General features: G+C 45.1%; 1 protein-coding gene across 2 annotated transcripts in view; it reads right to left on the bottom strand.

The window, feature by feature from the left end:
- The window catches only part of PIK3C3 (phosphatidylinositol 3-kinase catalytic subunit type 3), a 148,827-nt gene that overhangs the window by 114,897 nt on the left and 17,382 nt on the right, over positions 1-16,548 (bottom strand). For both annotated transcript variants that reach the window (XR_008317552.1, XM_053301985.1), the window contains exon 5: positions 3,942-4,028. Coding sequence is in view for 1 of the 2 variants with exons in the window: in XM_053301985.1 (XP_053157960.1) it covers positions 3,942-4,028 (87 nt within the window). In the remaining variant the exon portion in view is untranslated. The remainder of the gene's footprint in view (positions 1-3,941; positions 4,029-16,548) is intronic.

Here is a 16,548-nt window from a genome sequence, read left to right as displayed (position 1 = left end):
TATGTAGCATGAGGCTGTATATATGTAATGTTTAAATTTTTTGGTAAATGAATTCCATTAATCCATTCATAATGTCATGCTCTTCCAAAGGTTTCTGTAAGATTATTTTGGGAAGTTTTTCTATCTAGAAGATATTATCACAGATGCTTGGTTTTGCTATATCACAGTTCTCAAAACTGTGATTGTGTGTCTATCCACACGAAGATCCCAAGACTTGTGGAGTAGTCTGCTTGCTACTCTGCTCAAAAGGTTTCACTTTCATTTTTAGTGCTTGCCCCTCCCTCCTCACCCTTGGCTCCTTGTACAGATCTATTCCACTCCAAACAATCTTCTATTCATTGAACTTCTTGAAATTTAGCACTTAAGAGGTAAAGGGTTGATTCTATGTACGTAGATTTGCAAAGGAACAATGGGATTAAGAGGTCTTTCTCTCAATTCTGTATGTTTATTTTATAACATTTTTGCTGTGTGGAGGAATGTCCACAATGATCCTGTTGTATGTGCTTGTATTTCAGAAGAAAGGAATGTCTTTCTTGCAGAAACAATTGATACGTCAGGAAATGCACACACACAGCAGAATATCAGCAAAAGCTATAATAACATGTGAACAAAAATTCAAATGTCTAGTACTCAGTTTAGTCACAGACAATGCTGCAAATGTATCCAAAATGAGAAGAAATTTAGAAGAGCATGAAGAGAATACAAAGCTAACAGCATATGGCTGCAGTACCATGCAGTATGGTTGCTCATTTGCTGCACCTCCTAGCCAAAGACTTCAGTGTTCCAGAAATAAAGACAAATGTCGTTGAAATTGCTAAATACTTCCATAGCAATCATTTTGCAGCAGCAGCAGCTCTGAAAAGAATGGGTGGAACCAAGCTAACGCTTCCACAAGATGTTAGATGGAACTCTGTAGAACTCTGCTCAGTTTTGAGCAGTATATCAAGAACTGGCCTATTCTGATGACAGTTTGGGAAGAAAATTGAGAGAAAATAGATGGCACTGTTACCGCCAAAATCCTCAACATTGGAGCTTAAGAGAAATGTTGAAGATATGCTGAGAATCCTGAAATGGCTGGAGCTGGTTCTTGGTCCCATCCACCAGACAACTGTGTGACTGAAGAATATCATCCAAGTAAACATGGGCCCAGTGTCCCATGCTATAGCTAGGGAGTACATAGTGCTTTCACCCCCACATGCCCAGTCCAGGCAGGTTAAGAATGACGTACAGAGCCAAATCAGGCATAAGGCCATAGAATTGGCCAACTGGTTAGATGGAGTTTGAGGATCCAGATTAGAATTTGGGCAGGAGCCCAGGTGTATGTCTGATCAGGAGCGAAGACAGGAAGGAACTGGGGAATCACACCTGAGCATGCTGGGAGAAGGGGGACGGACTTCAGCTACTTGAAAAACACCTGAGATTTCCTGTCTATCGGGAGCAAGGAGTGGAAGTTAACCCTTTATGAGCCGTGACCTCCTACTTCGAGGGAGAAATAGCTGTTTTACTGCTGATGCTGTTGAAATTTGGAAGGAACTGAGTGAGCACTTAAAAACAGAACTGCACAATGACAGAATTAAATTACAAGCATTAAAAAAAGGAATGAGACAAGCACGGTCTCCAGCTCATTTTCTTGCAAATATTGTCAATATCCGGTACCAGGGTCAAACCTTAACTGCTGAAGAAGAGGAGTTAGCCATGACGTGGGTATCCAGCAATCATCCATCTGTAATGCCAACTATAATAAACTTATTTAACAATATATATATAATATTGTTAAATAACAATATATAACAAGAAATATATCTTTGCCGGTGATGGTTTAAAGAAAGTAACACCAGTGAACTGGTGGAAATCACTTATTAAGCACTTGGATGTAGAGACTGTTGATTTCACTTTTAACAGCAGTAGCTTCTTCTGCTGGCATAGAAAGAATATCCTCTTCCTTTGGACTAATTCATTCTAAATTGAGAAATCATTTGGGACCCGATAAAGGAGGAAAGCTTGTTTTTCTTTTCCAGATTATGAACAAACAAGGAGATGAAGATAAGTGAACTACAGAAGACAGTATTTTAATTTTTTAATGTGTGGACCTGGCTGATAGTCAGTCTAAGGGGTTTTTTTTTAGATATTTTGATTAACCACATCAGTTAACAAACATGGATGTTTAAGCAAATACAAGAATACATATGCTATAATGTTATTATTTTAGTTAAATAAAACTATTTACATTGTTATTAAGGTAATGACTATTTTTCTCCTTTCAGTAAAGTACAGCAGAAAAGTTGTCCAAATATGAATGATTAACCTATTAAACTGGAGACAGTTCACCTCGCAATAATTTCATAATTATCTATGTATTTCTAATAGAATAACCAAATCAGTAATTTTTGATACAACTGTAACTAATCTGAAAAGTTATTATTCCAAAAATGAAACCTTCATCTGGTTGTGAATATTAAGATTATACCAGCAATAATGAGTCTTTATGTAAAAAACCTTGATTTAAAGCTAGTCTTATTGACTAGTGATTTAAATCGTAATTTAAATAGATTTGATTTAAATCAAATCCCCCCTGCTCCCACCCACTGTTCCCTCTAAAGCATGCACGCATGTGTGTGCCCACCAGTTTTTGGATGTCCGCTCAGTTCATTTTAGATCCTGCTCAGGTTGAATCAGGAAGGCCCCACTCTGAATGCACATGCACGCACACTGCCTTGATACTGCCGCCCAGAACAAAACTCATTCCACACAGAGATGAAAAAAATTAGAGGAACCACTGCTCCCTGCATCTCCTTCCCACCCTCTGGGCATCCGCACACACCTGGCACTGGAAATGGCAGGTAATGCACGAAGCTAGCAGCACCAGGAACACCTGCCTCCACATGGTGTCAGTGTGTGCATGGGCACACTTTTTTCCAGAACTGGGGCTAAAAGGCCTACTGTTTACTTGTTAGGTTAGGAGCAGATGCCACCCCCCGCATCCATGAGTTCCTTGTACCTGCTTGAACTCCTGAACATGCATTCTATGCTATAAGGGGGTTGGGGGAGTGGCTAAGAATTCTAGATCAAGAGAGTAAGTTAGGTTGATTTAATAAGCGCCCTGGTTTCGCTGCCTTCCTAAGACAGCAACAACAGGATGGTCGTCAAGCACTTGGCAAGACACAAATACATGGTTAGTGGGCTGGGTGTGTGACTGGGTGGGTCTGAAGCTGTACAGGCCTGCCCTCTAACAACGGCCTGCAGGAAGTGGACATCCATCCTTCTCAAGCCCCTTGCCCTGCTTTCTAACAAACATGTACAATGACTGTATGGAGGATGTCTCATGTACCCATGGCTGATGCACTGAAGCCTCATGGTGCTAAATAATGCCGTTGAATGGTATGCGTGTCCTGTCTTCAGAAAACAGTTGCTATGTTTGCTTGTCTGCAAGGACCTCCTGAGCCTGTGCCATGGAACCAGAGCACCTTGAAAATGATTCTGGGGAATATTCTAGAGCAGGGGTAGGCTACCTTGGCTCACCAGCTGTTGTAGGTCAACAACAGCTCAAGGACCAGGAATGCCCAGCCCTGCTGTGGTTTGTAACATGAGTTCACCCAAGCAAGCCTATTAGGTCTTAGTTTCACCCTACCTGTCCTAAGACTGCCCCCTAACACACACACAAACACACTCCCTTGATGTTCAGCAATCGGTGGGTAATCCCTTTTTCAGACAAGACTGTTACTGATGTCCTCACAAAGAAACCCCAGGGATTCCTCAGAATAGAAGGTTGGGAGGTGGGGGAGAGATCACTAGCCAGAGGACTGGGCTGATCTTTTAAGGCAAGGAAAGAAGGAGAAGGAATCGTGGATATTTCCTGAATTATGGGCTCCCCAGGACACCAAGGTTTCTACATGAGCCAGGTCTGAAAGCTCATTTGAAGTCCGACAGACGCAACAACCTACCTCGTTGATCATCTCGATTTCTCGAAAGGTCAGTCTGTCCAGCCAGTCTACTTTGACCATGTGACCTTGCCGGTGAGACTTGGTGAGCTGCCATGGAGAAAAACAGAGATGTATCATTTCAACTGCTACTGCTAAGCAGAAAATGCAACCACGGGCTTGGCATAGAGGAGAATGGTGTAGAAGTGTATTTTAATAATAGTCTTCACCCGGGCTTCTCAAACTTGGGTCCCCAGATGCGGTCAGACTACAACACCCATCATCCCCAGCCACAATGGCCTTTGAATGGCCATTATCACCACAATGGATGATGATGGACCCAAGTTTGAGAATCCCTGTTCTATATGACACGGCCCAAGACAGCCAGGACTTCCTGATGCAGCCTCTGCAGGGAAATCTCAGAAGCATCCCCCTTGCATAGAACACACAGCCTTCCCGAAGCCCCAACTCTGCACAAGAGGGAGGGCGGGATGCTGGGGATCAATATAAACTGAACATACCATTGTTGCAAGGAGATAATGCCTCTTTGCTCTTCCAAGAGCTGATGGCGAAAATATATATATACAGTGCCTACAGGAAATCTACACCACCATGATTATTTGTCACATTTTTTGTCAGACATGCATGCATTTAAATGAGGCATTTCCCCACTCATCAACACACCATATTCCACACCTTTCAAAGGAAACAAAATGTGTTTATTGTGGGGGAAAGCAAACATCCAAAATATAGAACCAAAAGGTAACAATTGGGAAAGTCTGCATCCCGCTGAGTCAATACTTGGTGAAAGCACCTTTGCCAGCAATGACAGCTGTGAGTCTGTTGGGAGAGGTCTCCACCAACTTGACACACCTAGATTTGTCAATATTAAACCGTTCTTCTTTACAAAACTGCTCAAGCTCTATCAGGCTCCTCAGGGAGGATTGGTGGACAGCCATCTTCAAGTCATACCCAATTACAAGCACCATGGAACTGTCAAAAGAACTCCGGCCCAACGGCACAGCCCAGGGGATAGGTGTAAAAGAACTGCAGTCCTTGAATATCCCTCGGAGCTCGGTCAAGACAACTGTTAAGAAATAGAAGGTTTATGGCACCACCAAGGCCCTAGCTAGACCAGGCCATCCCTCCAAACTGGATGGGCAAGCAAGGAGGAGACTTAATCAGGGAAGAACCAATGGCAACTCTGAAAAAGCTACAGGCTTCCGTGGCTTAGACAGATCACACAGTGTGCATGTGACAACCATATCTCAAGCACTCCACAAATCAGGCCTGAATGGTAGGGGGGCAAGAAGGAAGCCATTACTCAAGAAAGCCCACCATGAATCCCGTTTGATGTACAGGAGAACATCGTTACTTGTGGGGGTTCAGTTCCTCGTCTACTAGCGCAAGGAACAGAACCGTAAGGAATGAAGCATTATGACTATGGGGACAGGGAAGTTCGGTCCCAGGGTGGAGGGAAACATTTTTTTAAAAAAAATGTCTCCAAATGGACCGGTGATTACTGTGGCATGCTCCACAAGTCCCCCATGTGCCCAGGAATACCACCACCACCACCCTGCACAAGAAATGCCTCCGAAAACCACGAAAAATCACAAGAAAAAGTTGATTTTGGGACGCAACGAGCCACAAAAATGGCTCCTTGAGACAAAATGGAGGATGGAAGTGACCTCCACGGTCATTCCCAGTCCTCTAGGAACCGTGGATACACATGGGTTTTGACCCGATCACATCTGTGGATACTGGAAACAGGTGTCTATTAGACACCCCGCGGATATTTATTTATTACATTTTATATCCCGCTCTTCCTCCAAGGAGCCCACAGCGGTGTACTACATACTTAAGTTCTTCCTCACAACAAGTAGGTTAGGCTGAGAGAGAAGTGACTGGCCCAGAGTCACCCAGCAAGTATCCTGGCTGAATGGGGATTTGAACTCGGGTCTCCTCAGTCCTAGTCCAGCACTCTAACCATGACACCACACTGTCTGAGAACCGTGAATAATGAGGTTCTCCTATATGCAAAGGAACACTCAGGAGATACTGTAGCCATGTGGAAAATGATCTATGGTCTGATGAAAGTAAAATAGAACAATTTGGCCTGAATGCAAAATGTTACGTTTGGCACAAACCCATCCCTATTCTGGTGGTGGCATCATGTTATGGGGATATTTCTCACTGGCAGGGACTGGGGCACTTGTCAGATTAGAAGCAGGGAAAGTACAGAAGAGTCCTCGAGGAACATCTGCTGCCCTCTTCAAGAAATCTGGAACTGGGACGGAAGTTCATCTTTCAGCATGACCACGAACCACAGCTTACAGCCAAAGTTACACGGGAATGGCTGAGGAACAAGAAGGCCAATGTCCTTGAGTGGCTCAGTTGGAGCCCCAACCTGAATCCAATCGAAAAATCTGTGGCATGACTTGAAGACTGCTGTCCATCAACGCTCCCCAAGGCACTTGACAGAGCTTGAGCAGTTTTGTAAAGAAGAATGGTTTAATACTGAGGAAGGAAGCAGGAACAGTACAGTAGCAGTAGATTAAAGAGTAGATCCCGACACATTTTGAGTAAAATCTCTTCTCCATGAGAATTGGTTTACAAAGCAGAATACTCCACTTGTAAGCAGCTTTGCTGGCAAAGGGAGGAGAGCTGGTCTTGTGGCAGCAAGTATGAATTGTCTCCTTTGTTAAGCTGGGTCCACCATGGTTTGCATTTGAATGAGAGGCTAAATGTGAGCAAGGTTCCAAGTTCCCTCCCTGACAGCAACTCCAAGATAGGGCTGAGAAAAGTTCCTGCCTGTAACCTTAGAGAAGCCGCTGCCAGGCTGTGTAGACAATACTGAGCTAGATGGACCAAGGGTCTGACTCAGTATATGGCAGCTTCCTATGTTCCTAAATCTAACTGTGCAACGTTGGTGGAGCCTATCCCAAAAGACTCACTGCTGTAACTACCGCCAAAAGTGCCCCCATCAAGTATTGACTCGGGCAGAGTCGGACATTGTTGCTGCAGATTATTGGAGCTGAAGTTGGACAACACTTTTGAGAGCCCCTCCCCTCAGTGTATGCTGCACATGCACAGAAGGAGCAGTCTTATGGCAGTGTCCACATGTTCAGTGCATAAAGGCGTGTAAACACACAGAGTCCTTCTTCACAGTCAGGAACGCTGAGTGATGATCAGGACTTCTTAGGCATGAACTCTGGATGCAAAGATACCATGAATGAGGTCCCCGGCCAAGGCTACAAAACCAGAAGCTTCGCAGAACACTCGAGAGTGGTAAAATACTAAACAAAGTATAAGAGGGAGAATTTGAAAAGCTGGCTCTCAGATTAAGTTTAAACTGCAAAAGAGTAAACACTGTTTACCCATCACTCCACACATTAGATCTGGGGAAATATTTTCCACAGAAGTGCAAACATTTCTATGTAATTGTACCATATGACACATTCAAAGGTCACTTTTTAAAAAATCCACACAAGACAGAAGGCTAAAAGCCAAGCAAAACCACACCATCAGAAACACACATGCAACAGTAATATTAAATGTGACAAACTCAATGTAAGGGGAGCAAAAAGAAACAGCTACTACTTTATTTATCTCTCCTAAGTTTTGAGGGTCATAAATGCCCCAAAACAGTTTTAAAAAGGGAAAAAAATGTTTTCTCTTAGTCCTTTCCCACTTCATACTCATGTATTTACTTAGGAACAAAGCAGGTGATTTATCTGTGGTCTCACTGGAGGGTTGCATTAAAATGTTATAGGAGTTTTTCCCTGAGACGGGAAGGTGAAACAATACCCAAACAAGGTGTTAGGGGTCAAAATGACCCCAGCATGCTGAGAATTCTCATTGAGCAACACAATGCAGCAGTTTAGAGAAGGAAATGTTAGCCACTCCAATTTTGTTTTGTCTGTTTCAATTGAACACCTCAAAATGAAAAGAAGAACGATATAGGACGCTGCCTTATACAGAGTCAGACCATTGGTCCACCTAGTCAGAACTGTATAGACTGACTGCAGCAGTTCTCCAGGGTTTGAAACAAGGATCTATCCAAGACCTTCCTAGAGAACCCAGGAATTGGACATGGGACCTTCTGTACACAGAGCAGACACTCTACATGGAGCCACAGCACTTCTCCAGCATGGCCACCACCAAACTTTTGGAATTCTTTGGAAATAAATAAAAGACATGTGGATAAAAGTGACCCAGTCGACATTGTATACCTGGACTTTCAAAATGTTTTCGCCAAAACTCCTCATCAAAGACTCTTGAGAAAACTTAGCAGTCATGGGATAAGGGGACAAGTACATGTGTGGATTGGCAAATGGTTGAAGGACAGGAAACAGAGGGTAGGTACATAGGAAACTGCCATATACTGAGTCAGACCACTGGTCCATCTAGCTCAGTATTGTCTTCACAGACTGGCAGTGGCTTCTCCAAGGTTGCAGGTAGGAATCTCTCTCAGCGCTATCTTGGAGAAGCTAGAGAGGGAACTTGAAACCTGCTCTTCCCAGAGCGGCTCCATCCCCTGAGGGGAATATCTTGCAGTGCTCACACATCAAGTCTCCCATTCAGATGCAACCAGAGCAGACCCTGCTTAGCTATGGGGACAAGTCATGCTTGCTACCACAAGACCAGCTCTCCTCTCCTGTATAAATTGACAGTTCTCCAAATGGAGGAAAGTAAGAGGTGGGGTCCCCCAAGGATCTGTACTGGGACTAGTGCTTTTTAATGTATTCATAGACGCTTGAGAAGTTGGGGTAAGCAGTGAGGTGGCCAAATTTGCAGATGACACCAAACTATTCAGAGTGGTGAAATCTAGAAGAGATTGCAAGGAGCTCCAAAAGGATCTCTCCAAACTGGGGGAGTGGGCAACAAAATGGCAGATGCAGTTCAATGTTAGCAAGTGTAAAGTGATGCACATTGGGGCAAAAAAACCCAACTTCACATATACACTGATGGGGTCTGAGCTGTTGGTGACTGACCAGGAGAGAGCTCTTGGGAGTCATGGTGGACAGCTCATTGGAACTGTCGACTCAATGTCTGGCTGTTGTGAAAAAGGCCAATTCCATGCTAGGGATCATTAGGAAGGGGATTCAAAACTGCTAATATCATAATGCCCTTATACAAGTCTATAGGCCACAATTGGAGCACTGTGTCACCATACCTCAAAAAGGACATTATAGAGCTAGAGAAGGTGAAGAAGAGGGCACCAAGATAGTCAGGGGCCTAGAGCACCTTCCTTAAGAGGCAAAGCTACAATACCTGGGGCTTTTTTTAGTTTAGAAAAAAAAGCCGACTGAGATGAGACATGATAGTGGTCTATAAAATTATGCATGGTGTGGAGAGAGAGAAATTTCTCTCGTGCGCACATAACACTAGAACCAGGGGTCATCCCATGAAACTGATTGCCAAGAAATTTAGGACCGTCAAAAGGAACTACTTTTTCATACAACACATAATTAACCTAAGGAATTCTCTGCCACAAGATGCGGTGACAGCCGCCAGCCTGGATGGCTTTAAGGAGGGCTAAGATAAATTCATGGACGACAAGTCTATCAATGGCTACCAATTCAAGGGCTATAGGCCACCTCCAGCCTGGGGGCTTCCTGGCAGCATCGGAGGGCCATTGTGTGAAAAGGATGCTGGACTAGATAGGCCTCGGACCTGATCCAGCAGGGCTGTCCTTATGTTCTTATGACTGTATCAGACCAAATGCATATCTGGTTCAGCATCCACTTCCATATAGACTTATCCTCCTTTCCTTCCTCCTCCAAGAATTTGTCTAATCCCCCTCTAAAACCATCTAAGCTAACAGCCATCACCACATTTTCTGGTGCTACAATTAAGAGAAGTATGAACCATTCTGGGTTTGTTTTTAAATTAATAAAATATCTATCAAGTGATTCGAGTTGGAGGGAAAAGCACCAAGGAAGGTCGTGGGGGTCCGCAAGACCCCACAGGCATTAACGTGTGAAGTCACGGCCAACCCCAAACACCATCCCTGTATAGCTGTATCCTCGCACTAAAAATGTGTGTTTCTTTTAATCAACCGACTGACTCCTTTTCTCCAAAGTGGTGTACCATCTCAGAAAGGACTAAAGTACAGTTTAAAAACCCAGCTAAACACCACAAAAGTAGTAAAACCAGCAATGGAGAAACGATCCACAATACAAGTTCATACGTTTACAGTAAAATGGACTCATAATCCAATAGAGGTGTACACCATCCAGCATTCGGACACTTCCGGTCTGATAACGACGGGCCAGCAAGAGGTTACACTAATGCCACGCGCAGCAATTTTGGACACAGTGCCAGAGCGGGAAATGCGGTGGGGGGGGGAGAGCATCCCTCCCTGCTCCTTAAAGGTAACTCCCTTGCCACTGAACCTCCAAACCAGTTCGTGCACATCCCTATTATCCAATACATTTTATTTTTAAGAGGACAAAATGGAAGACTAAATTAGGGTCAGGTTTGAGCACAGTACCTGGTTAAAGCTGGGCTTCTGTGTTTACAAGCATAAGAGCGTTAAGAGGCACGAACCCCAGGCAAGCACAGAGCTTCACTTCAAACACTGTGTGTTTCACAGTGCATCTATGAGGCACAGGAGAAGGCTTCCCCATTATTAGAAGTTAGTCACCCCGGAGGCTGCACACATGCGCTGGGACAAAGTCAGATGCTAGCAGGCAACAGTTACTTACTTCTTCCAAATGTTCCTTGTCAGAGGCCTATATTAAAGAGACTCGTTCATTAGTCACACATACAGAAGGCACAACCGTTTCCAGATCATTAACTAAACTCTAACATGGCATATCTGTGGACATTCTAGAGTGACCCAACTGGCCGAAGGTTACTCTCTCAGCATAACTCGAATGGAGTTAACATGCTGTTGAGCATCCACCGGAGAGAAAGGATGTCAAAAGCAGGATGCTGGGCCCTGCTCTCTGCTGGAGGCGCTCATGCACGTGGGAGAGCGAGGAGGCCGGGAAAACAGATGCTCACCAGGTGCAAACCAGCACTGCTCCGTCAAACACATAAAGGATTGTGTCTGGTGAAGCAAGTTCCGCCCCACAAAAGCTCACGAGGCAAATAAACAAGAAGAAAGCCCACGTGTGCAGCAGGGCATGTGGTACAGTCCACCCTCAAAGATGAATGGGGAGGAACTGCGTGCTTGAATGCCCCTTCACTTTCAATGTCTCCCTGCATGTCCAAAGCTAGCACGCCAAAGGGCGGGGGGGGAACGGCTAACTCCACATGCACAGAGGCATTGGAATATGATGGTGGGAGAAGAATCAAAAAGGCACATTTCCTCTTTCCCATGCATACCTGCAGTGGGGCAGTCTCAGGCACAACTGTATCATAAGCCATGCTGGATGCTTCATTCAGCCCTAAGTTGGTATTTTCTAATAGGTGCCACAGGATCATTGCAGCCCAGTTGCAAGTACAATCAGAACAATAGGAGCTTCTCTGGGTTATTTTCTTCACCACAGGGCCAGATCTATCCATAGGTCCTTCTGCCTCTTCCCTCTAGAGCAGTGATTCTCAAACTTGGGTCCTCAGGTGTTATTGGACTTCAACTCCCATAATCCTCAAGCAAAGGCCGCTGAGGCTGGGGATTATGGGAGTTGAAGTCCAATAACACCTGAGGACCCAAGTTTGAGAATCCCTGCTCTAGAGAGTTGGCACAACTAGATGTGGCCGTGCTGTAAATGTTAAACTACAGCTCCCATCAAACCTACTATGGATAAGGATGGTGGGAGTTGCAGTCCAAAAACAGCAGGAAGGACAAAATGGCGCAGCTCTGCTCTAGAGGGGAAAACCTGGACTCCATTGCTAGGGTCCAAAGCAGGATTTATTATCCTTTTTCTACCTACAGTCTGCCAAGATCCTCAAGGACAACCCATGGAACCCCACTCCAGTCATATAATATATTCCCATAAGATTCCAGTAAACAGAGAATAAAGTACTCAGGATAGTTATTTTCAAGAACTTTATCCTGACTTACCACAACACAAATCAAGTTCAGTGCAGAAAAGATATTCCACAGACCACCAGGCAGTGTTCCCTGTAACAGGGATTCCCAGATGTTGACTACAACTCCCAGCGGCCATGGCCTTTGGCTGGGGACCAAGAGAGCTGCCATCAACAACGTCTGGAGTCCCTGCTAAAGGGAACACTACTACCGGGGGGTGGGGGTACAAGGACCCCAAGTTAAGAACCCCTGGTCCAGACACAACTGCCACTACATAAATAGTCAAGTAATCCTTGGGTAACGTGGATTTTTGTGAGCAGCTGCTCTGAGAACCAATCAATAGAAAGAAAGAAGATCTAACAAATCAATTAAAACACAACTGGACAGCAGAGCCTCCCTCCTTACTTGCACCCATTTAACTCAGGTGTTCTCGATCTTGGGTGCTCTGATGCTATTGGACTACGACTCCCATCTCGACCACTGCAAGTGGGGATGATGGGGTTCGTAGTCCAACAATGTGGAAGCACCCACGTTTGAGAACCCCTGACTTAACTTGTCTACTCTGCCGATGGATTTCACTTTCCTTGGAATGGAGTGACACCTTATGGAGAATTCCAAGACTAACACCATACACACTCGGGTGGCTAGGATTTATCCACAAGGAGCATCAAACAAAATGTGTTCTCCAAACTATGAAGTGCTGAGCACAAATTTTATATTCTATCATGAAAGCTCAAGTACTGCTGAAAGTCACAAATATTTCCCTTTAACCATGTCACGCCTGTCAGCCTTCAAGAGGCCAATTGCTTAGAGAGAGGGCTGGTCAACTGCACATGAGCTCTCTCTCCTTCCACTCAACTTTACTTTTAAATAAGACACTGCTTCAGCCAGAATGCTACACCTGATAAAACAATAAATCAATCTCCTGTTAAAGGATATCATTTAAGACAGATGGAAGCTCACTCTCCGGCAGGAAATCAAGAGTTCTTATCTCACTTAGGAAAACAATGCTAACACTGAGCCATACCAAGATCTGAGCAGAAATCACTGGCTGGGATCCTGATAATCATGGTGTGCATGTTTCCAGCGACACAGTGCATGCAACAGTAACCCCGCCACTAGAGCCTGCCCTTCCGAAGTGCGGGCTCTCTTATACAACTCTGCAGGTACTTTTGGAGCTCCCCATGCTCCAGACACACTCTGTTAGATGGGAAATATGTTGCTGAACTAGCTTCCTACTGATTCTGTGACCTGATTCTGCTGAGGCCTAGCAAGCAAGCAAAGTGTCCAAATCCCTATGGCTTTATATGTGCTATGTGAGATGCACCCATGCAACAGAAAGCTTCTACTAATGAAGAAGTGATTGCCCCAGGTGAGAGGGTGATTTTAGCCAACCTCCACCCAGCAGTGCCCAGTGCCACCTGAAAGTATATCCCTGAAGGTTAAGGAGCCCTCAGAGACATATTTTCAGGGGGAAGGGGAGATCAGTGAAATTTGCCCCGCTCCCCAGCATGAGCACCAATGCTACAGTGGTCAAGAAGGCTTCTGCAGCCACTTCCTGAAGTTATTCACTGGGTCATAGAGAGGGGCTGTCTAAAATAGCACCTAAGCAATCTTTTGTGATGCTCTAATGTCAGGGTAGATCACACTTGGCTCAACAGTCATTGAACAGCCTTGAGCATGCCTAAATGCCTGTTGCTCAAATGACGCTGGGGATATGGAATAGGCTATCCAACTCTTCATCCACAAAGTAATCCCGAGAGAAAATTTTACATCTCAGCACACCTCCTCACCAACCAAATATGCTCTCTTGTACTAAGGCAATCTTTTATCAGCTACAGCCAATATGCCAGCTGTGACCTTACCTGGATGGAGATAGCTGGGCCACAGTTACCCATGCTCTGGTAACCCGCCACTTAGATTACTGCAGTGCGTCGTACGTGGGGGCTGACTTTGAAAACGATGCGGAAACTGCAGCTGATCCAAAATAGGGTCATAAGATTATTAACTGGGAATGGACGTTTTGAGCATATTACGCCAGTGCTTCGTCAGCTACACTGACTCCCAGTCCGTTTCCAGGCCTGCTTCAGAGTATGGGTTTTAACCTTTAAAGCCCTAAAGGCTTGGGACCAGGTTACCCGAGAGCGTGCCTTGCGCCATATGTTCCCACCTGGACCTTAAGATCTTCTTCAGAGGCCCTATTCCAAGTGCCCCCGTCAAATGCGGTGAGGTGGGTTACTAGGGAGAGGGCTGCACCCCATTTATGCAACAGCCTCCACAGTGAGGCCCACCTGGCATCGTCACTTTGTTCTTTTAGATGCCAGGTGAAGAACTAACTGTTCACTCAGGCCTGTTAAAATAGGTTTTTAAACAGTTTTAAAATGCTCTGTATTATATTGTACCTTTATTGGAACCTTTTATTTTGTTTTATGTGTTTTAATTGTTTTGTTTTATTGTGAGCTACCCAGAGAACAATTTGTCATGGGACGGCGAACCAAGCTATTATTCTTCAACATCCCAGAAGGAAGATAGGAAGCAATCCAACACTCCACCCCTTGTGTGCACGAAGAGAAGAAAAACCTGGTTGCAAGGAGTGCCAGAAAGCTCAGAGAGATTCCAGCAGGGAATCTACGGGAGGCCACACCACAGGAACTTTTTGGAGAACAGCAGAGCAACACAATGTGGCACGATGTGCAAGCAGATCAAATTCTGTGTGGAGAGAAACTGAATCCTGCATCAATGATGAGCCAGCGTGGTGTAGTGGTTAGAGTGTTGGACTAGGACCGGGGAGACCCGGGTTCAAATCCCCATTCAGCCCTGACACTTGCTGGGTGACTCTGGGCCAGTCACTTCTCTCTCAGCCTAACCTACTTCACAGGGTTGTTGTGAAAGAGAAACACTAAGTATGCAGTACACCGCTCTGGGTTCCCTGGAGGAAGAGTGGGAGATAAATGTAATAATAATGATGATGATGATGATGATGAAGATATATTATCTATAACATTTATTCTGTTTACACAAATGAGGACAGGTAGAGCTCTGCAGGTCAACAACGTACCCTAAAAGTCCTCCTCTTTGCAGATACTGCCGAAACACTTCCACAACAATGGCTAGAAGCCTTTTTTTCCAAGAATGTAAAAGTCCCTACAATGTTGCATTCCATAAACAATACTGAACGCCGTATCTGTGCTAGCACTGAATCTTAGAAGACTCCTAGACCTGCTCTGGATACGCTTAAGGCAGGGGTTCTCAAACATGGGCCCCCAGATGATGCTGGACCACAACTCCCATAATCCCCAGGCACAAGGGCCTTTGGCCATTGCGGCTGGGGGATGAAGGGAGCTGTAGTCCAACATCATCTTGGGACCCATGTTTGAGAACCCCCATCTTAAGAGATCGGGTATTTGTTACAGAGTGCCCCACATAGAGTGTCAGCAAAAAAACCAACACCACTAAAGTTGGCTTTAGTGTCCGATGCCTCCAACTTTACATGTATGAAAGTAACATTTGCTCTTGGATTCAACCTTGGCTATACGACAGCAGCCTGTTGGCAATAAATGTGTGGAATATAATGCATTTTTATTAGAATTCCAAGGTAAGCTGGCCTTAGAAGAGGTACATGGAGCTTCAATACAAGCTAGTTTATTGCCACGGTAAATCTCAAAAAGATCAAACAGACATATTTATAGCTCTGTGCCAACTGTTCTCCTCAGTGTGCACAAAACTAAAATCATGAAATCTGACTTGGACCTTTAAAAAAGCTTGAGCAATGTTTACTGACACGCATATGGCCAAGAATGATGGAACTGTTGCATGCGATCCAGTCACTCATAACCAACGTGCGGTACTTGTCAGGGTAGAGGATGGCAAGGGAGGGAGTTGCTACAGCTCAGGGGTTGCTACAGCCTCCAGACAGGCCTGCCCTGCAGGCAGTAACTGCTACTAATAAAGGCGTTTGGTGCCGGATGATGGCTACAATGGTTTCCAAGTCCATGTTTCCCTTGTTAAGTGGTTGGGGAGAAGCACAAGAGGTACTTAACCTTTCCCCAACCTGTCAATTCTCCCCTTCAAATACCCATGATCTACACCTCCAGTGACTTTTGATCATTTCTTTCCCCAGCTGGTCTCCAAACCCAGCAGTAATCCTAGCTGGAGAAAAGAAACCCCAGCAATGGGGGAGGGGGGCAGGAGCCATTGCTCAGAGACAGAGCATCTGAAGGTCCCCAGTTCAATTCATCTCCAGGTAGTGCTGAGAAAGACTCCTGGTTGAAACCCCGGAAACTCCTGCTAGGCGCCGAAAACGACACTGAGCTAGCTGGACCAATGGTCTGACTCAGTTTAAGGCAGCTTCCTATGCTTAACGTAAACCACTCGCAGAAAAGGAAGACTGGCATATGGGATGGGGCTCTTAGGTTCCCTGCAGAAGCCCGACTACACTCATGGTCTCAGGAAACAACAGCTAGCAAACACAAGTTTGCCAGGCACTCACTATATCACACAACAACCCGCACTTGCAGGTGGATAGATGGAGTCAGATAATTCATAGTCTGATAGATCTGGCAGTAAATTCCCCAAAGCCTCGGGAAGAGTCCTTGAAACAAGAGCTACCAGGGACTGAACCTTGCTGCCTGTTACGATCTTTGGAGAGGT

Source organism: Hemicordylus capensis, chromosome 2 (genome assembly GCF_027244095.1).
Source record: "Hemicordylus capensis ecotype Gifberg chromosome 2, rHemCap1.1.pri, whole genome shotgun sequence".
NCBI classification, from domain to species: Eukaryota; Metazoa; Chordata; class Lepidosauria; order Squamata; family Cordylidae; genus Hemicordylus; species Hemicordylus capensis.
The sequence above is the reverse complement of the archived record's forward strand: the minus strand, read 5'-3'. Positions and strand labels throughout refer to the sequence as shown.